Source organism: Cetorhinus maximus, chromosome 5 (genome assembly GCF_964194155.1).
Source record: "Cetorhinus maximus chromosome 5, sCetMax3.hap1.1, whole genome shotgun sequence".
NCBI classification, from domain to species: Eukaryota; Metazoa; Chordata; class Chondrichthyes; order Lamniformes; family Cetorhinidae; genus Cetorhinus; species Cetorhinus maximus.
The window spans coordinates 86236722-86262764 of NC_135883.1; the positions used below are offsets into that span (position 1 = coordinate 86236722).

Sequence of the window (26043 nt, forward strand, 5' to 3'; positions counted from 1 at the left end):
ACTTTACGGTTGGTGGACAGGAGAAAGAGCCAAGTGGCCTTTACATTTTTTTTTGGAAACTTCATCTACGGGCGGGCTGAGGTTTCCAACAGCTATTAAAAATTAAATAAAATTTAAAAAATTTAATTAATAACATGTCCCTCATGTGACAGAGTCACATGAGGCACATGAGGGGACATGTTTTATAACATTTTATGAGCCTTTATTTATTTTTCTGAAAACCCTTCATCTCCTTGAAGCAGCTCTGTGCCTCAGGGAGATTGGTAAGTGTGCACTCACGCGCATGTGCAAAGTTCACACTCGCACTCCCACTCCCCCACCACCTACACAGGCAGTGCTAAGCACTGCCGCTCGTGTTTCATGCTGGGTGGGCCTTAATTGGTCCGCCAACGTGAAATCACGGTCCGGCCCTGATCGCAGACGGCAGCCGGCTTCCTGGACCAACGCTGCCCGCCCCCGCCGAACCCACGCGTTAAGGACTACATTCTGCCCAATGTTTGCAATTGTCCAGTCCTCTGGCACCACCCCTGAGTCTAGGGAAGACTGAAAAATTATGGCCAGTGCCGCTACAACTTCCATTCTCAGTTTCCTCCATATTCCTGGATGCATTTTATCCAGTCCTGGTGCCTTATCAACTTTAATTACAGATATTTTATCTAATACTTCCTCCCTGTTTAATTTTAAACCCTTATAGTGACTGGATTTCCTCCTCTTTCACCATGGCCTGGGCAGCATCTTCTTCCTTGATAAAGACAGATGCAAAGTATTCATTTAATATCTCAGCTATGCCCCCCTGTTTCTGTGCGTTAATCCCCTTTTTGGTCCCGAATCAACCCTACTCCTCCTTTGACCACCCTTTTACTATTTATATGCCTTTAGGCTTTGTGATTCCCTTTTATGTTGGCTGCCAGTCTCTTTCCATACTTCCCCTTTGCTTCTCTTATTTGCTTTCTCACATTCCCTCTGAACCTTCCTTATTCAGCCTGGTTCTCAATTGTATTTTCTACCTACACTTGTCATAAACACACTCTTTCTTCTTTATCTTAACTTCTACCTCCTTTGTCATCCAGGGAGCTCTGGATTTGTTTCCCCTACCTTTCCCTTTTGCGAGAATATCCTTGACTGTGCCTGCACCATCGCTTCTTTGAAGGCAGCTCATTGTTCAGCTATCATTTTTCCTGCCAACTTTTAGCTCCAATTTATTCAGCCCAGATCCACTCTTACCTCATTGAAATTGGCTTTCCCCAGTTAATTATTCTTGCTCTGGATTGTTCATTGTCATTTTCCATAGCCAACCTAAACCTTATGGTGCAATGATCACTGTGCCCTAAATGTTCTCCCACTGACACACCTGAAGATACTGATGCTATCATTAAATCAATTATCACTTATAACTATTTCCACTGCTTCTAAATACCTTTGGTTTATGACAATCAGAAAATGAATCTGCCAAATTTCCAGGGACAACATGGAACTCGTCCTAGTTGTGTTTTACCTTGTTATTTGTGCACAACAATCACCTGGAAAGCTGATCTATTCACTGTTTCCAATTGAAACCAGCTGATGATTCTAATTTAGCTAAGTCACAGCTACACATTAAAATTACCAAATACATAAATCTACAAAATCTATAGTAAAGCAAACCTTTAGTCTTCTGCATCTAAAATTGTATGGACCTGGATTTCTCTAACGTTGAAGGTCCCTATCCAGTCTGTTACTCACTGAAGATGGTTTAACATGACTCTGGGGTGCTAATTAAATTTTAAATGCAGTACAAGTGATGTGAAACTATATCAATGGAGCCCCTAAGTACTAAAAAAAATTATCCAAGAAGCCCGCTTATATCCACAAACTTGCTGACAGTTTCCCCAATGTCCTCCAAGATAACTAATAAAGATTATTTAAATAAAGATGGTGGAGAACAAACACCTTAACACTGATTCCTTTGGGACTATATTTGTATGCGATCAGCAAATTTATGGATGATAGAAAGATATGTGTGGGTGTAAAAACCTTAGCTAAGAAAATCAGATTGCTGGCAGACATAGGAGCAGTTGGGAAATGGTATGGTAGGTATGTTTTAATGTGGACAACTGCACTTTAATTATGTTGGTTCAGTATTATCTCACAGCAACCAGGCACTGTTCTGTCAGTTGATGAAGAATAGCTTTAAGTTTAGGGGCAGAATTTAATGCCCTGCCCTCCCCCAGAGGTAGGTTCAGAAGTCGGGGGGCACAGGGGAGGTGCCATGTGAGCAGGCAGGGAGGGGCAGGGTGGTGATCCCGCCACTTTCCTGGCTTCCTCCAATGAAGTCCGGCCAGGAAGGGTCAAGGGTGGCTGGGAGGCCAATTGAGGCCCTTAAGGGACTATTCTGCTGCTGCTGGTATCTAATCAGTGGTGGCTGGGTACCAGGCCATGCAAGCTTACTGCCAGGAATACCCTGGAGGGTAGGACTGAGGCCTGGTAGGGGAATCGTTCCTAGCCACTCCATGCCTGATGGAGGCACTGATGGAATAAGACTCCCCTCTGACTCTCAAATTGGCAATCCTCCCCCACCCCTCACTGGGGCCTCCCTGTCTGGCTCCGGCGAACCCACTCCACTCACCCTTTCCCTTGGGCTCCATTGATGATTCCTGGTTTAGGATACACTGCAGTACCAATGGGGCCACCACGCCAAGTGGTGCTGCTGATACGAGAGAGCTGCCTCAGTTTCTGATTGGCTAACAGACCCCTGAGGCGGGACATCCAACCTGCACCAGGATTTCCAAGGGGATATTTCCCTCACAGGATCCAGGAAGGCAAGTGCCCGATTGGATCCTAAACCCATTGGAAATCCAGAAAATGGCCAGTGCAGGGTTGCCAATGGTTTCCTAGGATGGACAGCTCTCCTGCCGCAACCATTAAATTAGGCCCAGGGCTTCGATACAGCCACTCTGGGCAATGTGCTGTTAGCAGTCCTGAGAAAGTACTCTTGGAGCAGAATGAGCTAGCAGCTTTTTATGCCTCCCAAAATAGAATGCTTCATCACAGACAGCTATCTGGCAATGGCTGCTCTGACCAAAAGCTTCACAGAGCATTTCAACATTGAACCCAGCTGTATATCAATGCGTTATGGCTTAGGTTCTTGACTTTCTATTTTTTAAATTCATGTTTTAAGCCCTAGTCTACTAGTGTTCATCTCATTTCAGCTAAATGAAATGGTTGCACTACACTATCTCATTTTATTGTTTTGTTCTTCCATCAGAAATGCCTCACAACCCCTTATGGCACTTATTCCTCCAGAGATAGCAATAATTAATGTGTGAATATAACAACATTATTTCAAACAACTGAAGGAGTTTCTTTCCCTTGAGGAGAAAGAAGCACATTCTAACTTCTTCAGTGCAGAGAAACATTTAGAATTTATATGATCAAGTTATATTAAAGGCCGATGCAATTCCCGCTGGAATAAACTCTGTTTGCCTGCAGATTTCTCCACATGAATGAACTTACTGCATCTTGCACCTATTTGTCAAAATAAAGTTTGCACAGAACAGATATAGCCACAGTTGTGTCAACCCATTCAGAATGACATGATAATCTTTAAAAATATCTCAGGACAAAGGATGCTTTACAGAACTCAAGACTGATTTAATAGCTTGTATGATTAGAGGGTGAACTGCTATGGAACATCAGGTGGCAAATTACCTTTGCAAGGCCTCCAACCTCCAAGTAGAAGCAGATAACAAACACATTCCAAGTGACCCAGAGGACCATCCAGACGGCATACTTTGGGAAGAGGAAGAAAAGAGAAAAACAGCTTGAAAAATGACTGATTTGAAAATGCCTTACTTTGAAAAAAATAATTTGATGCATTTAACTATGCATCATGTAAATTAGCTGTTAATATTTCAGAGTATAAAACTTGTATTTAGAACAAGCTGGAAATATTATAATAATAAATAAAAACTTGCCCTATGGGTGGCACAATAAATTTTCAATACAAGCGGGCAAGTATAAACTTAATAAATATTAGAATTTTGAGGACATTAATAAATGATATTTTTAAAAATAGATATGTAACTCTGACTACATTTATCAGAATTTCACAAAGATATTTTCCTTATTCTCAGATCTAAGAACTTCCTATAACCACCGCTATGATTCTCTCAAAAAGCAGGTACTAGTTCTGCTCTTGCCATTTACATCTCCCCTGAAACCATCTTTGGTTTCTTTATTGTCCCTTTTACATCCCTCCTTTTGCCTTGCACCATCCTCCCTTTTTTTCATTTAATCATTTCTGCTTTCCACCTTATCACACACCACCCTCTTTAGTTCTTTCCACCTCTCCCCCCTCCCCCCCACTCCACCTACCCCAACACACATTTTTCCCTGGTTCTGTACTTGTTCAGAAACTGTAAAATTTCCTTTTTTTTTTTCAGCGTGGAAGGTTAACTCTGTTTCCACAGATGGTCCCAGATCTGCTGAGTGTTTCCAGTATTTTCTGATTTTATTTCAGATTTACAATATCCACCACATTTTGCTTTTGACGTTATATGATTTCCTACAAAGTCCACTGTTTCACCCTCTCTAATGGCCTTAGGAATTATGGCCTGAATTTTCAGCTTGGCGGGCGGGCGTGATCAGCGGGCCCGGGATCGGCTGGGAAATGGACTGCCGACCATGATCGGCGCTCGACTGCAGCCAGCCAGCGTGAATCTGGTGCTGAAAGGCTCAGCGCTGCCCGAGTGGACAATGATGTCAATGCAGGCATGGGCCAGCGCTGACAGAAAGCTCCTTGAAGGTAGAGAGCTGCCTCAGGGAGCTGAAGACCTGAAACAGCAAAAAATAAAGGTTTCAAAAGCTGAAAAAAGTGTCCAAGCATCATAATCAGTCGCCTGAAAACTTAGCTTATGAAAAATTTATTTATATTTTATTTCATTCCAGAAATCTCATCCCGCCCGTGGATGAAGTTTGTTGAAAAATGCAAAGGCCGCCTGGCCGATTCACCTGTCTGCCAACTGTAGGGCCAAGAAAAATGACAGACAGACAATTGCACTGTTAATGGGCTTAATTGCCCTCTTAATTGTGAGAAAGCATGCCCGCCTGATCAGTGTAAAATTCAGCCTTATGAATTGATGAAAAACTCTCTTGATATATGCTTTCAAATCCCTTTGAAGAATAACCTAAAACAGAATCAATCAAATGTTTATCTATAACAATTGTGAATGCATGTTAAGTGCCATGAAGTTGAAAACACATAGGGCAGGATTTTGCCCTTGGTGGGGGTGCTCGGCGGGGACATTGGATTTTCAGTCCGGGAGGGGCAGGTTGGATTAGAAGTCAGCACACCTGACCCGGGAGTGAAAATCTGGTCCCAACTTTGATAAAACCCTTCCCAGTATGGCATCCAATGCGTAACTTCATTGGAATAGATAGTCCCACATCAAAGGGGCTATAACCACCTGTAGCTGTCAATCAAACTTTGAAATGGCAGGCATCCTACTATGATAATGGATGGTTGTGAAATTAGTAATGCAGCAGCAATCCAGTAATGGAAACCCTTAGGCTTATGTCACCAGATGGCGAAATAGCAAACAATCATTTTTTTAACAGTCTAGATATTTTTTTCAAAGATTTAAAGGGCATGGCTTTTAACTGCCTTGACAGTTTGACAGCTCACTTTCACAGGTGCTTTTGACAGGACCCTTTGACAGGTGCTTCTGGCAGTTTTGACAGGTCTGTTGACAATTCCAATGAGCTTGACAATAATGAGTTTATGCGCTTTTTACTCACATTTATGCCTGCTATTAATAATTCCAAAGAGCACCTGACCACCACCGAAGGTATTTTGGAACCAGATCCAAAGGGGTACCCTAACTCTCTGAAGGGGTACCCTGGCTGTCCAAACAAATCTACCAAGTTCAGACCTACTTTCACCAGGTCTAATCTGCATACTTTGGGTTTCACACTCCATGTCTACCAAATTCCCACGTCAGTGGAGGCAGCTGATGATTTAAATGGCTAGCTGCCTCCGTAAAATGTACAAGCGAGAAACGTGTCCAGCCCCTATTCCCGCCCCCATAAAAATGGGAAGTGCTGAGTTTGTGGGCAGGATTTATGATTTTTAGGCAGTTCCACCATTTTTGCCACAATAGAGATGCGAAAATCTGGGCCTTGATCTGCATTGGTAGAACGCAGGGCAGGCAGGTCATGATGTCAATCTATGCACCTTCAAAATGGCAGTACTGACATCAAATTTGTTTGACACCAGCTTGCCATTTTGGAGATCAATGCTCCAGTCAACACTGTCTCTTAATCACGCACAGCTGAAGACGTGTTCAGCAACGTTATTTAAAGGGGTCATTCACTATTTGCAGATTAGTTACTGATGGATTTTTGTTGGCTGTCTTAATTTCTGTATGAGTTTGATGCTTTCCAGAATTCTTAGAAATTGTTAAAGTCTGCAGGGAGTGTTGTGGTATGTGGTGAAGGAGTTGGCCCTGACTTCAAGGATTCTGCACAAACCAGTTGCTCTCAGAGATGGATGCAGTAGTAGCCATTCTCTCTGGAATACAGCATGACTGTGAGAATAAGCAGAGGTCATGCAGACCAGGGGAAGTTGCTGGAAGAAGGATAAAGAGGAAAAGGAGGAAGACTCTCAGTAGGAGGCCTTATCCACCCAGGGCGTTCAGGGATTGAATCTCAGCAAGGAATAATGTGTCAAATGTCAGCAGTTCGGTAAGGACATCCTTAATGAAACCTGCCATCTGCAGCAGCCACAAGTGCAACCTCAGACCACAGCGAGGACAGAATTGCCAGTGGCTGTGAAGGTGACTGTGACCATGAAACCTTTATGCACAGGACCCTTCTGGGCTGGACTTGGAGATATTTGCATCATGTCACCATTTTCCATCCATTGTAAAAGAGGCCACTGATGCTCTTTATTCAAAGAAAGTTGACAGTATTTCATTCTCTCTTTCAAAGGACAGCAGACATAGTGAGCAAGCGGCTTCACAAGGATTGTTGGCTTCCCCATAGTGCAGGATGCCACTGACTGCACACATGTCACTTTGCGGGCACTGCATGTCAACTCTGAGGTGTAATGTAACTGAAAGGGATTCAACTCCTTCAACGTCCAGCTGATATGCGACCATATGCAGAGAATCATGCAGGTCGATTTCCAGTATCCTTGCATGATGCCTTAATTCGGTGGCAGTCCATTGTGCCATCTGCATTTCTGCCACCACACTCAACCAGAGGGTGGCTACTGCATGACAAGAGTTATCCTTTGGCAATGTGGCTCATGACTGTGGTGCACAACCAATACACAGGTATGCAACATACAATGAATGCCATGCTGCCACACAAGATGTGATCAAGCAGACCTTTGTCATGCTGAAACATGATTCTGCTGCTTGGACTGCTCTGGAACAGCCTTGAAGAATTTGGCAGAGAGGGTGTCAAGATTTGCGGTGGTCTGCAGTGTGCTGCAGAACCTCACGATCACGAGGGCACAGCCCTTTCCACCAGCTACATGGTGAGCAGCTGAGGAGCAGAAGCATGAGAAGGAGGGAGGCAGGAGGCAACCAAGACAGCCCGTTTCTGTCGTGGCGCCAAGCATTTCATTGTGTAAACCGATCAGCTTTACTTCTGTAATAAGAACAGGAAATGCTGGAAATAGTGAGCAGGTCTGGCAGGATCTGTAGAGAGAGTTAATGGGCTGAATTTTCTGTTTGTTGGGTGGGCACGCCCGACCCAATCGGTGGCGGGTGGGGAGCCGATCGCCACTGGCGAAGCAGGCCGCGCTGCCATTTTGCGTGGGTGGGCCAATTAAGGCCTGCCCAGCGCGTTTCAGACACCAGTGTACAGCGGGAAATTCAAATGTGCGGGGCCTGTTCAGACCACCGGTTCCAACGGGGAACTGGCAGTCTGTATAAAGAACGGTCAAGCATCCTCCTTTAGGCTGTTCACCATGGCCAGTGACTGGGCTCCAGAGGAGGTCAGGGCAGAGGAGGAGGAGGGGGGCAGGCTGCAGGGTAGGCCAGCAGGGGGCCAATGTGCCTCTCGGATCTCCGATGCCTGTCTTGCTGCCCTCCTCGAAGAGGTGTCAAATCGTCGGGAGATGTTGTTTCCTGAGGATGGGAGGAGGAGGGCCCCCCACGTGATCAGGCAGGCGTGGCAGGAGGTGGCGGAGGCAGTAAGCTCTCAAGATGCTGTGCGTCACACAGGAATACAGTGCTGCAAGCGCTTCAAGGTGGCTGCTGGGGAAGGGGGTTGGGAGCAGCCGTACTATCTTCTGGGGACTGATCACCAGTAGTGTGGACAGGAGCCGCTGGAGGCGTCAGATGGGCCACTGTGGTTGGGGTGCAGCGTGCGTGTGCAGAGTACATGAGCGATCAGCCCCAATAAATGCTCTTCTCTGTTTTGCAGGCAAAAACTGAGAGCAATATGAGGGAGAGGCAGCAGACTGGTGGTGGGCACGCCGTGCTGCAGTGCCTCACCACATATGAGGAGCAGGCCATGGAGCTGGGGAGGAGGCAAGCGGCCAGGTTGGCAGGCGTCGGCAAGGCTGGGGTGCAGCAGCCAGGTATTTGAGGGCCACAGTCCCATCCACTCCGTCTCCCCACCATCCAAACACTGGTGATTGCTGCAATCGTTAATGCAGCAACACTGCTCATTCACAGACTGATACAGTCAGACGTGTGGGTCATACAGAAAGGTCCCTTGGCCCCTTGAGGATGCACGTCTCTAGCATCTTCCAAAGTCGCCTTATCCCATTTGTGACCACTATCCCCATGGCCTAACATGCCATGGCATCGCTGCTGCACATCCAAATACTTATTGCATCTCAGGAGGGTTTGTACCTCCACCACCCTTTCAGCCACTGCGTCCCACATTACTCTGTCCAAAAGGTCCTCAGCATCTCACCTATCAACCTCATGGCACTCAACTTAAATAAATGCCACCACGTTAGTCATCCCTGCGCCAAGGGAAATGTTGCCTTCTGTCCACCCGGTCTATGCCCCTCATAACGGTATGAAGGTCAATAATACGACCTGTCAATCTCCTGTGCTCCACGGCAAATGTCGCCAGCGTATGCAATGTTTCCTCATAATTCCAACTCTCCAGGCCAGCATGCATCCAGGTCAGGAACCTCTGCACTCTCCCCACTCCAATGCCATCCCTCCCATGAAGCGCAGGTCACAAGTGAATGCAGAAGCGTAGTTATGGCCTCAACAGCGTTTTCTGCACTTGCAACATGACCTCCCTTTTCCTACATTCTATTCCTTGGCTAATAAAGGCAAGTTTGGCTTCGACCTTGTTAAACGCCTTATGTTCCTGTTCTGCTACCTTAACGGGTCTGCCCAGCAAGGTCCCTATAATCGTTGTGACTTTCCACGGTCCTACCATTGCTCATGTATTCCTGTAACTTGTTTGTCTTGCCCAAGTGCTTAACCGCACACTTATCCACATAACATTCCATGTGGCATTCCTTAGGCCATCTGACCAGCCTGTCTGTATGCGCGTGTAATGTTTGAGCCTCCTCTTGACTATTTACCACCCCACCAATGTTCGACTCCTTAGGTTCTTGAAGGTTGAGCGCATTACGAGCCTGGGGGGGGAAAGGGATGAATTGTGTTACTGACTGAACGCTAACTGATGCACTGTCCTTGTTATTAATTTCAGCATCACCTCCGCATGGCCGCCAGGAACAAGTCCAGAGGGGCATCACTTGCAACTTGCTTCAGATCATTTCAGCAGACCAGGCACCAGCGCAGCGATTGCCACATCGGTGGGGATTATGACGTCGGCTAGTGTCCCGGGGCACAGTGGAGAGGGCACTTCACAATCGCTGGAGGATATGGCACGGACAGAGATTGCCGATGGTGCCAGCATTCCGGAGGACTGAAGGGGAGCAGGCACATGCTGAGTCGGGCAGTGATGATGTGCTTCTGGAGATGTCAGCCATGCAGCAGCTGCAGGACAAGTGGCAGGGTGCCCGGGAGCATCTGGCAGGGTTGCATGATGGTGTGCTTCACTTGGTCTCTGTGGTGGAGGAATCCAGGCAGAGTGTCAGTGATGGCATGAACCTCAGGACAGAGCTTCAGGCTTCCTCCATTGGGAGATTGGCGTCTCTCATGGAGAGGGGCTTCCAACAGATTGAGAATCTTCTGATTGGGTTACGCTCTGACCTGCAAGCCCTCACAGCGCTAATGGCCACAGGTGGTCATTGGCAATGTGGGAGATGTTCTGGGCACCAAGTGTCCCAGCTCAGTGCCCATACATCTGCAGTGAGCAGGGAGGTCAATGTGACCTCACGTCGGTGCAGCAGCTGCCTGTCATCGCTGCGAGCTCCTCTCAGGGCGCTCCGGATGAGGGCAGCAGCTCCTCCGCCCCTCTGCCAGTGACCGTTGCATCCGTTGAGGCTGCGACAACTGGGGAGGTGCCAGTTCTGGAACTGGTCACTCCCTCCCAGGCGGGGCCAGCACAGGCTCCATGGACCAGAGGACAGCTGCTAAGGTCATCGAGGCCAACAGGACAGCAGAGTCAGCAGGCTGTCTCACCATCCACTCCGCGTGATGGGGCGGCACCAAGACGTAGCACCCGCAAACGTAAGCACAAGGCATGTTAGGCACTCCACGGGTTTGTCACTGGTGATTTTGTGTTGGCCCTAGATTAGGGAATGTTTCATTATCTGTGTCAGAGCGACATTTGTTATTTATTTTGGTGGCAATAAAGTCCACTTTTCTGACCATGGCTGAGGGTGTTTCCTTTGTGCTGCATTTGTATGTTTCACAGAAATATCATGAGTGTTTGAGTGGACATTGATGTTTCTGTACTAAGCCCTTAGTTACAGCTGATGAGGTGGAAGATGTAGCACCTAAGTGCCACGTGTGGAAGCGCCAGGCAATGCTGGTCCTGCAGATCCATGTGTGTGGAGCTAGCTGAAGGTTCATTGGATTAAAGTGTCCCGGATGTCCCTGCCTCCTTGATGTAGTAGTGGGTAGGCATGCTGCCCCTCATCATTGCCCTTTGCGTGCTCATCCTCTGAGCCACTGCTGGATTCACCACGCGCTGCCTCATCCACTGCGTCAAGGTCTTCATCGTAATCTGCATCCCCCCTTTCCAGCGCAAGATTGTGCAGAGCGCAGCAGACTACCACTATCACAGAGACGAAATCTGGGGGGTACTGGAGTGCGCCCCCTGAGCAGTCCAGGCAACAGAAGCACATCTTGAGAAGACCGATGTCTCTCTCCACCACAGCCCTTGTGGTGCCGTGGCTCCTATTGTAGCACTCCTCAGCTTCTGTTCTTGGATGGCGGAGAGACAGCATGAGCCACCTTCTGAGGGGATAGCCCTTGACACCCACCAGCCATCCATCCAGCCGAGCCAGAGTAGTGAAAAGCCCCGGCACCTGGGAGTGTCTGAGGATGTAGGCATCGTGGGAGCTGCCTAGGTGCCTTGCACAATCTTGCAGAATCTGCATCCTGTGATCACACACTATCTGAACGTTCATGGAGTGGAAGCCATTCCTGTTGAAGAAGGCACCGGGCTCACCTGCTGGCGCCTTGATGGCCACATGTGTGCAGTCTATTGCATCCTAGACGCGGGGGAAGCCAGCAATGGCCGCGAAGCCTCTGGCTCGCTGTGCCTGACTTGCCTGGTCACAGCGGAAGTGGATGAAGGTCAATGCACGTCTGAACAGAGCGACTGTAACCTGCTTGACACAAGTGTGGACAGCTGATTGGGAGACACCACAAAGATCACCCACCGAGCCCTGGAAGAAGCCAGATGCATAGAAGTTGAGGGCAACTTTGACCTTCAGAGCTGCTGGCATGGGGTGTCCACCCACACCGTTAGTGGAGATCTCAGGGCCAATCATCTGACAGATATAGTTCACTGTCCCCCTTGACAGTCGGAGCCTCCTTCGGCACTGCACCTCAGTCATATTGAGGTAGCTGCTTCGCTGCCTGTATATCCTGGCAGCAGGATAGTGGCATCTTCTGTGGCCCCTTCCACCTTGGACAACCTCTTGGCACTGTGCCCCTTGTGCCTGCACCTGGCCTCCCAAAAGTTGCTCCCCTGGAGGCTGATTGTCCACTCCTGGCCTCCTCCTTATTCTATCCTTGCCTTCCTCCTCAGAGGAGCTGCCTCCAGTGGAGATGTCAGAACCCATACCCAGGCTAAATGGAGGCCTCCGGAAAGCTGCAGGCCCGATAAAAATTACTGTCCGCAGACTGCTGAGCTGAAGCTTCAAAGTACAGAGAAAGCTATTGGAAATCGATCTGAACTGCTACACGTCACACAGGCAAGTTTAAAACACTTTCTGCATTAAATTCTTCAAATAAAACATTAACAACCCTTCTGAGCCCACATATCCCGCCCGTGGATGAGGTTTGTTAAAAAATCAGTTACCCGCCTGCCCGTTGGGCCCGTGCGCTGAGGCGAAGATCGCACGGGCTCCTCAAAATCGGCGTCGATTGCCGAGTTCAGGGCCTTAATGAGGCCTTTCATTAATGGCGGGCTTCATAGCGCTCCCGCCCACCTAAATATCACGATGCCGCACGCTGACATCGGGACGCTCGCCTGACGTCAGCACGCGACATTTTAAGCGCCAACGTGCGGGCTCCGCCACCTGCACGTCAGCCAAAAAATTCTGCCCAATGTTTTCGGCCTGTGACCTTTCATCAGAACTGGAAAAGTTAGAAATCTAAATGGTTTTAAGCAAAAGAAAAAGGGAAGAGAGAAAATGAACAAAAGGGAAGCAAATCAGCCAGACCAACGGACACCTGACCACTATATCCTATTGTTTGATGCTAGAAATTCTGACAGGTTAGGCAAAAAGTGCGGTGGACATCTCGATCTGCTGTTGGGATAATGTTGGTATAGGAGCTTTACTGGTACTTTACAGGCGGAACGTGTTTGTTCTTCCAAATCTGTATTCCTTACCTTTCAGTTGTAATAATAGTTATCATGCCTCGTACACAAGTGCAGATTTTTAAAAATGTCACTTTGGAAAATCATGATAATCAGTGTCAGTAATTTGCATTTTATAACAAATTTATTTCTTTGCTCAAACACCTGTTAATCTTACACTCTGATGAAGAATCTTCAGAATTAAAGAAGTCTTTCCATAAGTACTAGCTTCAATGCAATAATGGCTGCAAGAAATGACTAACTTTAGCTTTTGTGCAGATATTTATCATACTGTAAATAGATGCACAATTCTCCCATAGAAAGTGCAACATTGTAGAGTGGGAGAGAGAGAGAGAGAGAGATGTTAAGACAGATTTTTCATGGTGAATTCCCACCTAATTGAATGAAAATCCTAACGCAGAGCAGGCAAATCACATTTTTACCTGGCTTTTAAATTGCCATGAAGAGAGAGCAAGCACATGGGTCAATGATGAAGCAGCTCTGTGTTGGCTCAACTCTAATAGCTGCAGCTAGCACAGTGCCTGAGAAATCAATGCATGCTGTAATGGCACAACATCAGGAGACAAAATAACCTGGCAGGTGCAGCTGTAATGAAGTCAAAACTGTCAGCACTTGCCATCATTAGTGCATAAAACTGACAATTCTAGCACTGCAAATGCTTAGTTAAATGCAGTTAAATCCAAAAGTTGATGTCACTCAAATTTTGTTCCTCCACAAGATGCGCAGCTTCAGTCTTCGCAGATGCAATCATTGCCCCTTCAATTACTGGGACAAAAGCCTGGAACATCCTCTCTAACAGCAGTGTGGATGTACCTACGCCAGATGGACTGCAGTGGTTCAAGAAGGCGGCTCACCACCTCCTTCTCAAGGGCAATTTGGGATGGGCACTAAATGGTGCACTTTCCAGCAATACATGCATCCCACAAAAGAATAAAAAAAACACAGAATCAGTGAATTAATATGAATTTCAATCTTTTATGCATTATTCTTGCTGAAAAGCCACTGAAAATGTTAAGCCTTGTTGAAAGACATGTACTAAGCCATAATTACTGCTGAACAAACTCTCTGGTAATAAAAAATAAAAAAAGCAGAGTATTACTTAAACAGAGAACGGCTGCAGAATTCTGAGCTGCAAAGGGATCTAGATGTTCTAGTGCATGAGTCACAAAAACTTAGAATGCATTTGCAGCAAGTAGAGGGCTAATGGAATGCTATCCTTTATTACCAGAGGAATTGAACATAAAAGTAAGGATAAAAACAAAAAGCTAAAAGCTACTGCGGATGCTGGAAATCCAAAACAAAAACAGAATTACCTGGAAAAACTCAGCAGGTCTGGCAGCATCGGTGGAGAAGAACTGATTTCTTCTCCACCGATGCTGCCAGACCTGCTGAGTTTTTCCAGGTAATTCTGTTTTTGTTATAAAAGTAAGGATGTTATGCATCAATTATACAGCGCATTGGTGAGACCATATCTCGAATACTGTGTGTAGTTTCGGTCTCCTTATTTAAGGAAGGATGTAAATGCATTGGAGGCGGTTGAGAGTACGTTTACTAGATTGATACCTGGAATGAGGAAAGTTTAGACAGACTGGGCTTGTTTCCACTGGAGTTTAGAAGAGTGAGGGGTGACTTGATTGAAGTATATAATGGGCAGAATTTTGCCGTCGACGAGCAGGGGGCGGGGTCCGCTCGCCGACGCATAAAATGACGCGGGATGACATCGGGCGGAACCTCCGATGTCATCCCGCCCCACTTAAATTTTCAGGAAGGCGGGGGCGCAGCAAAATCAGCTGCGGGCCAGCCGACCTGTCAATGGCCAATTGAGGCCATTGAAAGCATCATTTAAACAATTAAAGGACCTGCCCATCCAACCTTAAGGTTGGTGAGCTGGCCAGGAGCCCCGGCGGGCAAAAGAAAAAACATGAAACCTCATCCACCGGTGGGATGAGGTTTCATGTCGGGTTTAAAAAAGTTTAATAAACTTATTATGTAAATTATGAACATGTCCCATTTCAGGTGACATTGTCACATGAGGGGGACATGTTAAGGAAGTGTCAGCGATCTCCCTGAAGCAGCACTTTGCCTCAGGGAGATGTGTGCTCTTTCATGCGCGTGCGCGAAAGAGCGCACTCTCGCTTTTGGGGAATCCCCACCCCCTCGCCCTCACAGGAAGCGCATAGCACTTCCCGCCGGATGTCACGCTGGGCGGGCCTTAATTGGCCCGCCCAAGTAAAATGGCGGCTGGGCCCACTTCTCCGGCGGGGATCGGCTCCCCGCCCGCCAGAGATTGGGTCAGGCCTGCCCACCCGATAGGCAGAAAATTCTGCCCAATATGTTTCCTTTTGTGGGTAAGTCCAGAACTAGGGAGAACTGTTTTAAAATTAGGTGTCGCCCTTTTAGGACAGAGATGAGGAGAACTTTTTTTCTCTCAGGAGGGTTGCGCGACTTGGAACTCTCTGCCTTAGAAGGTGGGGTCATTGAATATTTTAAAGGCAGAGGTAGATAGATTCTTGTTAGGCAAGGGAATCAAAGGTTATTGGGAGTAGATGGGAATGTGGAATTTGAAACACAAACAAATCAGCCATGATCTTAATGAACAGCGGAGCAGGCTCGAGGAGCCAAATGGCCTACCTCTGCTCCTATTTCATATGTTTGTATCGTCCTGAAAAAATCAATTTTACAAGTATGGACTGTCATTCTCTCAGAATAACATTAAAAATGAAAAAAAAATGAAACATCATGGAATTTTTAGAAGTTCATGATATTTCAGTTTATACCTTACTTTCATTTGCATGTTCCAATCTTTATTTCATGTCTGTAAAATCAAAAAAGTGTGAATTATAATTCACACAACTTACTTCTGCCGAATCCCAAAATAATTCTTGCTGCCAACTTTAAAGGCTTGTGCCATTCTGCTTAATCTCAAAATCCTCCATCCAATGCAGCCAAACCTCATGACCCCATTACAGTTAAACCAAATTGCAAAATTTCATTCTCACTGTAATGTTGGCCAAAACTGGATCCTGTCACCTAGTACTTCCAAAATCCAAGATCCGACCAATACTACTAAACTACCAGCTCCCTTTCTCAATGCTACTAAACACCAGATACTTACCTCCAACCTGGTACCTTTTGACAATCATCTTATAATTATTCTGAGCTTAAAAAAGGGCAGAAGATGAAAATTAAGAACATAGAAAAAATGTTACTGACAGTACTGTTCAGACTTTCTTTGCAAAGGTGCAGGAAGAGCTGACTTTGTAAAAGAGCACAAACTCATTTGAATAGATTTCTGGAGCCTTGCAAATGTTGCTCGTAGTGCACTTCGGATGACAAGGAAGTGAGACAAATTTCAGGTGCCAGCAGTGAGTCATAGGCCAGGAGGAGTTTCTGGTTTAAGTAGGCAGGACATTTGACAGCAGGGTCAAATTGAAAGATATAGTAGGAATGGTAGAGGGGCACTGGGCAGATATAGCAGTGCACAGAGGTGACACAGATGGCAAGGATGATGGGTGCACTCAGTAGGAGATTTTTTTTTTCAGTTGTGACCTTCCCTTGTAATAGTCATTCCAAGCTGTGCAAAATAGTGCCTGAATAGTCCAGCTGTGTTATGAAATGCTCCCAATTCAATTGTATTGATAGCCTGAATGGCCTTGCATACAGCTATGCACAAGTAACCCAGAAATCTATGTACTAGCTAGCCACATGAAGTTGATTAGGCACCTCAGATGCAATGCAGACTTCAAGCTTCATGTCATAACAATACAGAATACTAATACCAAAATTGTACCTCATGTGTATTATTGGCCACCTGCTCCATGTCACACTTTTTCCTGCATTTCCTTCTATCTGAGTTCTTATTTGTATGTATGAGAGAAAGCTAGCCAGAAATATAAAAACAGATAGTAAGAGTTTCTATAAATATTTTAAAAAGAAACGAGTTAACAAAGTGAGCGTTGGTCCTATAGAAAGTGAGTCTGGAGAATTGATTATGGAAAACAAGGAAATGGCAGATGAATTGAACAGATATTTTGCATTAGTCTTCACTATAGAGGATACACGTAACATCCCAGAAGTGGTTAAAAATCAGGAAATGGAAGGGAGGGAGGAAATCAGGAAAATTACAATCACCAGAGAAGCGGTACTGAGTAAATTGTTTCAGCTGCAGACTGACAAGTGCTCGGGTCCTGATGGACTTCATTGTAGAGTCTTAAAAGAAGTGGCTAGTGAGATAGTTGATGCATTGGTTTCAGTTTTCTGAAACTCCCCAGATTCAGGAAAGGTTCCATTAGATTCGAAGAGAGCAAATGTAACTCCATTATTCAAAAAGGGAGAGAAACAGAAAGCAGGAAACTATAGACCAGTTAGCTTAGTATCTGTCACAGGGAAACTGTTAGAAGCTATTATTAAAGAAGCTATAACAGGGCACTTCGATAAGTTCAAGGTAATCAGGCAGAGTCAACATGATTTTGTAAAAGGGAAAATCATGTTTAACCAACTTATTGGAGTTCTTTGAGGAAGTAATATATGCTGTGGATAAAGGGGAACCGGTTGATGTCTTGTACTTGGATTTCCAGAAGGCATTTGATAAAGTGCCACATTAAAGGTTATTGTGGGAAATAAAAGCTCATGGTATAGGGGGTAACATATTGGCAAGGATAGATGATTGGCTGTCTAACAGGAAGCAGACAATAGGCATAAATGGGTCTTTTTCAGATTGGCAAGATGTGTTGAGTGGTGTGCCACAGGGATCAGTGCTGGGCCTCAACTGTTTACAATTTATATAAATGACTTAGGTGAAGGGATGGATGGGATGGTTGTCAAATTTGTTGATGACACAAAGTTAGGTAGGAAGGTAATATATTAAGAGGACATAAAGAGGCTACAAAAAGATATAGATAGGTTTAGTGAGTGGGCAAAGATCTGGAAAATGGGGTATAATGTGGGAAAATGTGAAATTGTCCATTTTGGCAGGAAGAATAAAAGAGAGGCATATGATCTAAATGGTGAGAAATTGCAGAGCCCTGAGATGCAGAGCGATCTTGGTAGCCTAGTGCATGAATCTCAAAAGGTTAGTGTGCAGGTACAGCAGGTAATTAGGAAAGCTAATAGAATGTTATCATTTATTGTGAGGGGAATTGATTACAAAAGTTGGGAGGTTATGTTTCAGTTGTACAGGGCGTTGGTGAGATCACATCTGGAGTATTGTGTACAGTACTGGTCTCCTTATTTAAAGAAAGATGCAAATGCATTAGAAGCAGTTCAGAGAAGGTTTACTAGACTAATACCAGGAATGGTTGGGTTGTCTTATGAGGAAAGACTGGACAGGTTAGGCTTGTATTCCCTGGAGTTTAGAAGAGTAAGGGGTGACTTAACTGAAACCTTTAAGATCCTGAGTGGTCTTGACACGGTAGATGTGGAGAGGAAGTTTTCTCTTGTGGGAGAATCTAGAACTAAGGGTCACTGTTTAAAAATAAAAGGTCACTCATTTAAGACAGAGGTGAGGAGAATTTTTTTCTCTCAGAGGGTCGTGCATCTTTGGAACTCTCTTCCTCAAAAGGCAGTGGAAACACAGTCTTTGAATATTTTTAAGGCAGAGCTAGATAGATTCTTGATTAACAAAGGGGTGAAAGGTTATCAGGGGTTGGCAGGAATGTGGAATTGAGGTTACATTCAGATCAGCCATGATCTTATTGAATGGCGGAGCAGGCTCGAGGGGCTGAGTGGCCTACTCCTGCTCCTAATCCGTATATTCGTATCACTCCCCAAATAAATTTTGCTCATCACACTTCAGGCATGATATTTTTGGTATCATATCTATATACATATACAAATTAAATGTTAGACTCTGGTTGAAATTCTGAGGGTAACAGGGATAGGGAGGGCTTAGGTGAGTTACCTGCTTACCACTATGCCTGATTTGGTGCGTAAAATCAGGCATGGTGTAAACCAGACATCTGACCTGAACCATTCAATTCCCACCATGCAGATTCGGATAAAATCATCTTTTATGTTTTCATAAGAGAGCAAAAGGTCACAACTAAAAATGCAAAGAATGCATGAATCTGAAGTAAAGAGCACAGAAATACCACATCTGAAGAACTACTAAAGAGGAACGGAAACAAAAAAAATCAAGCCTAAGCAGTCGGCAAAATGCACCAACAAAAAAAGATGGGAAGACAATATAATTGTTTCAAGACTAAATTAAAATACCTCAGATGCTGGAAATCTAAAATAAAAAATAAATAATGCAACTGTGGCTAGCAGGAGAAGTTAAATACTTTGAGCGGAATCATCCCAGATTTGCATTAGGTGCTGTAGCGGGCGTGAAAAAAGACATTTTATCTCCTGACCACAATGGTGGGTTTTCGCGCCATATGATCCCCTTCCCAACATGTCCCGCCTCATTAATAATATGAATTCACAGGAAACAAGCTGGGTCGCTGGCGGGCAGCCTCTGATTTGCCTGCCACACCGTTACTTTGCCGTTTCCTCATGCCGGCTGCCATATTTAAACTGCAGCCACACGCCAAGTTCTCAATGCTTGCAGCACAGGACTGCTCCAGTGAAGACATGGCCCCAAAATTCATGAAGAGTGCAGTCCCCTGATAAAGTGGCACTTTATCACCTTCTGGATGCCGCAAAGTCCTGCCGCAATGTCCTCTACCCCCATTCTGGCCGCAGGAGGCCCATCAGTCTCACCGCTCTAGCTTGGGAAGCGGTGGCAGAGGTGGTCAGTGCCAATGCTGCACACAAGAGGTTGGCCATCCAGTACAGAAAATGGATGAATGTTCTTATCAGTGCCAGGGTAAGTCAACAATCTCACCAATCTCAACTCACCCACTCACAAGGCCATCACACATTCACTAGCATCTCACTCACTGCCAGCTCAAGGGATATCACCATTCACTCTCTCACACACACCCTCACATCTCCATTGGGCCTCACTTCCTCTGCAGATTGCCTCTTCATCCCACCCATGGCTTTACTGAGCACACGCACACGCCTGGCATCCTTCTCATTTGGCTTGGCATGCACCTTGCTCACACTCTCTCCATCTGTCTTTATGCAGGACAAGATCGCACACAATCAACGGGAGAGGTCCCAGACTGGGGTGGAGTGCCAGGCATCAAAGTCCTCACTCCATTCGAGAGTCACGCGAGCTGGCCGGGGGAGGACGTCAACCATTCTTGAGGTGACGGTGAGATCGGTGGCGAACATCCACATGAGGATCCTGCACCACATCGTCCCTCTCGCAATGCTACTCTGAATCCACTGTTCTGTGTTCAATGCAGCTGTCAAGCACTAATAATCTCCACTTTCTGTCCTAGGCACATCTGACATGTCGCCCTCCGGCAACCTTGACCCCGACCCCAGCAGCGAGAGCACCTTGGATGAAAACCCTAAGGGCAGCACGGCTGAAGACCCATCACAGCATTCACCCATACCCTCCAACAGCGCAGTGATACACACCTCGGTAGGACCTAGATCTAGAGCAGGCTTGGGTTCACAATCTGGTGGTCACTGCATGGACAGGTGTCCGCAGCAGGAGGAGGCAGTTTCAGTCGAGCTCCCCAGCACTCAGAGGATTGCTGTGGAAGAGGCATCTGTGAGGTCTAAGACAGATGACGAGCCTCTGGATTCGGCCTTCCAACTCATCATGGAGAGTCAGCAGGAGATGGGGGATCTTCATGTAGAGTTGTTGGAAGCCCTCAACAGAGTGGCAAGCGAGTCGGAGGAGTGCATCCGCCTGTTCTCTGATGAAGTGGTGCCAACATGAGCGCTTATGGAGGTCTCCATGGGGAGGATGGCAGATGCTATGGAGACCCTGGTCCAGCAGATCACGGAGATGTGCGCAGACCTGCAATCCATTGTGGTAACCATGGGTGAGTGCCTGTAGTGGCAATGCGAGGGGGAACCGAGGCACCTCGAATTCCCTTCAGGTGCTCCTTCCCCTCAAGGAGTCAGGCTGGGGTCCTTGGGCACCCAAAGGGAGGAGGAGTGGCAGCTGCTCACCCCTACGGTGGCCCCTTTGCCTGTGACCCCCTCAACCTCGTTCTCAGTTACTGCAGGGGGAGCAGCTGTCCCACAGAAGCTAAAGCTTGGGCCCTCAAGGCCTTGGCTCTCCAGAGGACGTACGCCAAAGTCATCAGATGCAACAGAACCAACCATTGCACAGATTATCTCCACCCCCCGATTCAGATGTCAGGGCAGCATCTACAAGAAGTGGTAGGCCTAGAAAAGTTAAGAAATTCTGATCACAAGTGGTTTCAAGGGTGAACACATTTTCTCAATTTATCACTGAAAATATATTCACCTCAATGAATAACGTGTAATGTTGTCTTTCAGGTTCATTGATAGACTTTGTGAGACCTCCCCCTGCATCCCCCACCCCACTAACAGTTCAGCTGCATGCAGCGGACCACAAGTGATTCTGGGGGGAGAAGTGTGTGTGGCAGGACCTTTTGGAGCCTCGTGCAAGCTCTCTCCCACGCATGCGGTGCCTTCATCCATGGCACTCATCTCACTGTCCCGAGCATTTCGATTTCTGCCTGCTGGGGTTTTCTTTCAGTTGTCCATCTGAGCTGACTTGCACCTCTGCCCACGCACTCTCATGCCACACCTGTGCCCATCCAACACGAGGCTCTGCTCACTTTCGATTTAAAAGACGTGGTTGTAGTCCAGTTTCTTGTAAGCTCCCCTGTCCTTTCCCCTCACCAGTCACCCATATCTTTTCCCCCATCACTGTGGACCCCCTCGGCATCACCTTCCACCTCCCCACTGTCACCTACCAACCCGAACCCTTGTCATTTCAGGATGTCGAGGTGAATGTGCACGTTCTCTACCTTCCTGAAAATCCCACTCCCATCCACATTGACCTCCCCGACCTCCTGCTTCCCACCCCCAGCATCTGTGTCTGCCTCTGCATCCCCATCAACCACCCTCACTGTCCCTTCTACCATTACTGATGCACCATCAACCTCTCACCCTACTGGCTCCCTCTGCCCCCTCTCATACTCACCATTCCATCCTACCACGTCAACTCTCAGTTCACTTCCCAGGAGGCAGCCGTTGGCTCCACAGATCCCTCCCTTGAACACTCACCTGGACATCCCCTCCCCACTCACTCTCTCCTCACTCCCTCCTCCACCATTACTCCCTCCTTAACCCTTACCCTCTCCTCCCCCTGGACACCTTGCCCCCTCTGAACTCCCTACTCTCACTGCCCTCCCCAGGCCACCTTCCCCCTTCCAACTCTCTCCTCCCCCCTGGACACCTTTCCCCTTCTGAACTCCCTCCTTTACACCTTCCTCCCCCCTTACACCTACCTCCCCACTTGCAGCATTCTCCCCCATTACACGCTCCTCCCCTGGACACCTTCAACCCCTGCCCCACCTAACCTCCACAACCACGACACCTTCGTTTCCCACCCCCCCAATCTCACCACCCGCCCAACCACCCACCACCCACCCCCCACCCCCCCCCACCTCCATCCCAGCCCTGCCTGGTACACCTTCTTCTCCCTCACTCACACCCAGACCTTCCTCTCCCCGACCCCATCTTTGCCAATCATCTGTATCAGCCCATGGCCAAGACCGTGATGTTCCGAAGCAGACCCAAAGCATCAATAGAGACCGCCCACCTTCCAAGAGCTGCTTCACGGCAAAGCCATGTGCATGAGAATCCTCTCAGCATGCGATGGACTGTTTCTCCATGGTCCGGTAGCTGTAGGGCTCCAGCATCTTCTCGGATGTCTGTGATCTGAGCAAGACCCCAAAGGTAGGTCCTCCATATCGCACTTGTCCAGACATGTTCTGGGCCAGCGTGATTTCCTGCCAGTACAAAGGTAAATCGGGCGTGGGGATGCGGGATTCCAGCCAGGCCTTACTTTGCATCCCATTAGTGGAATGCAAATCATGTTCCTGCCAGCGTCCAGCAGGATTTGCATTCCGCCATGGCGAACACCATCGGATGATCCCGCTGTGATTTCATGCTGGCGTGAAACCGATTTCTGCCCCTCATGCCGAATTCTCCCCCTCCTGCCCACCATGATGCCCACTGCCAATGGGACTAGATGATTCTGTCCTTTGTGTCTTCTTCACAGAGCATGAGGAACTGAAAGATTAGTATTGATAAAAAATAGTACTGGAGATTGAAAGTTGATGAATCCCCTTGACCTCATGATCTAATCCCAGATTTTTAGAATGAGATGGCGGTAGAGATAGCGGATGCATTGGTGGTCATCTTCCAAAATTCTACGGATTCTGTAACGGTTCCTGCAGATTGGAATATAGCAAATGTAACACCACTATTTAAGAAAGGAGGGAGAGAAAAAACTGGAGACTACAAATGTGTTAGCCTGATATCAGTAGTAGGGAAAATGCTAGAATCTGTTGTATAGGATGTGATAACTGGACACTAAGAAAATAATGGTAGAGTCAACATCATGGATTTATGAAAGGGAAATCTTTCTGAGGAAGTTAGTCACAGAATAGATAAGGTGGAACCGGTAGATGTAGTGTATTTGGATTTTCAGAAAGCTTACGATAAGGTCCCACACAAGAGGCTAATAAGGAAAATTAGGGTACATGGGATAGGGGGTATTATACTAGCATGGATTGAGAAATGGTTAATGGACATAAACAGAGAGTAGAAATAAACTAATTATTTTCAGATTGGTGGGCTGTGACTAGTGGGGCACTGTAAGGATCAGTGCTGGGGCCCCAGCTATTCACAATCTATTTCAATGATTTGGATGTGGGGACCAAACGTAATATTTCCAAGTTTACTGATGACACAAACTAGGTGGGAATGTGAGTTATGAGGAGGATGCAAAGAGGTTTCAAGGGGATTTAGACAGGCTAAGTGAGTGAGCAAGAACAGGGCAGATGGGATTATAATGTGGAAAAATGTGAAGTTATTCACTTGGGTCGTAAAAACCAAAATGGGAAGTATTTCTTAAATGGCGAGAGATTGGGAAATGTTTACGTCCAATAGGACCTGGGTGTCATTTCTCATCAGAAATTTAGCATGCAGGTGCAGCAAGCAATTAGGAAGGCAAATTGTATGGTGGCCTTTATTGCAAGAGCATTTGAGTATAGGAGTAAAGAGATTTTGCTGCAATTGTATTGTGTACAGTTTTGGTCCCCTTACCTAAGGAAGGATATAATTGCCATAGAGGGGGTGTAGCAAAGGTTCACCAGCCTGATTCCTGGGATGGCGGGATTGCCCTATGAGGAGAGATTGAGGAGACTGTGCCTGTATTCTCTAGAGTTTAGAAGAAAGAGGGATAATCTCATTCAAACATACAAAATTCTTACAGGGGTGGACAGGGTAGATGCAGGAAATACGTTTTCCTGGCTGGGAAGTCTAGAACCAGGGAACACAGACTCAGAGTAAGGGGCAGTTCATTTAGGACTGAGATGAGGAGCAGTTTCTTCACTCAAACGGTGGTGAATCTTTGGAATTCTCTACTCTAGAGGGCTGTGGAGGCTTAGTCATTATGAGTATGTTCAAGACAGAGATCAGCAGATTTTTAGATATTAAAGGCATCAAGGGATATGGGGATAATGTGGGAAAATGGCATTGAGATCAGCCATGTTGAGTGGCTGAGCAGGCTCGAGGAGCCCAATGACCTACTCCTGATCCTTTTTCCTCTGTTATTATGTTCCACTATTGGGGATTGGACTGGCAGCTCTTCGGGGCACACTGCAGTCCGTAATTGGACCCAACAACAACTACATAATTGGCCACCACCAGGAATAGGCCTCCCTAGGAGTCCGCTGCCAGCCGCTTTTGACTCCAGCAGTGGGACTTCTGCTGTTGCAATAAAATTCAGCTTGCAATAAATTTCAGGTAAATGAACTTATATCAAAACTAATTAAAAGTTATCACTTTATAATTGCTTATATAAGTGCTGTTTGGTGACAATCTTGCTTCTTTTTTGAAGATTTACTATTCAAAACATGGTTTGCCACATAATTAAGACATAGGGCAGAATTTTTAGTTAGGTGGGCGGGCGCAAGCCCGACCCGCTCCAGTGTTAAGTAAAGCACGTTGACGTCGGCCGAGTGTGCCGACATCAACGCACAGTCTCGCGATATTTCACTAGGCAGGCGTGCGATGGAGATGGAGGCGCGCCTGTCATTAATTAAGAGGCCAGTTGAGGCCCTACTGACCTGCCCTCCCGCCTGCTGTGTCCACCCGCAACGGATTCCATTGTGCAGACTTCCACATCCTTTGGTGGCAGCCTTCCGGGGGCTGCCGAGGCAGCTTTTGAATTGGCTGCCTGGTCGCTGTTGGACCCGGCAGACATCTAGCCCCCGCCTGCCCCTTCTCATTCATTCCCAAACCGCATATCACGCTGGGTGGGCCTCAATTGGTGCACCAGTGTAAAGTTGCGGTGCGCTGCCTATCGCGGGCGGCGGGTGGCTTTCCAACTGCCCCCGCCAATCCCGCACGCCGAGGGCAAAATTCTGCCCATGAGAAATGCAAAATACGCATGAAAATGATAATCATTACTTTTGTAATGGAATTTTCTGTTTTTAAGATGCGTTCAACAATGTTTTCTATTGGATGCATACGTCATTCTGAAAAGCCTGACTTCAGAAGTTAATGGGAGCTGAAAGCCATCAGGTGGACGTAGCTCCCAGGATTTAGTTATAATTACAACTTGCAGATTTTTAAAATGATTCACTGCAAGATTATAAACATATTTTAATCAAGTTTTTAAAGCATGCCAAGGTTTGCTATTTGTAATTGACAAGCTTTCCTGTGGAAATGGACTGACAACTGAAATCTCCAGGGAAACACTGGGAGGAATTTTAACCCCCAAAAAATGGACATCTTTGGATTGGGTGAAGGAGGTTAAAAATATTAAAAGCCTGAATCCCAACTCCACCCCATCTCTAACCACTTCCAGTTTTAGCAAGGGTGGGATGGCATGTGGAAGGGGTGGTGAAGAGAGTATGACGAACCCTCTCTGAGGAGACAGGTTGGCACTTTAAATATTATATTTAGGCTGTGTGCCTCACTTGTATTCACCATTTGAAATTTAACTCTGGCTGGCTGGATTTCCTGAGCCTGGTGAAGCCCAGCTACACAGTGCCTCGGGAATGCTGG

General features: G+C 46.7%; 1 protein-coding gene across 1 annotated transcript in view; it reads right to left on the reverse strand.

The window, feature by feature from the left end:
* nkain2 (sodium/potassium transporting ATPase interacting 2) overlaps positions 1 to 26043 on the reverse strand; it is a 468973-nt gene that overhangs the window by 400238 nt on the left and 42692 nt on the right. The window contains exon 2 of the mRNA XM_078542174.1: positions 3688 to 3768. Coding sequence (XP_078398300.1) covers positions 3688 to 3756 — 69 coding nt within the window. The 5' untranslated portion in view covers positions 3757 to 3768. The remainder of the gene's footprint in view (positions 1 to 3687; positions 3769 to 26043) is intronic.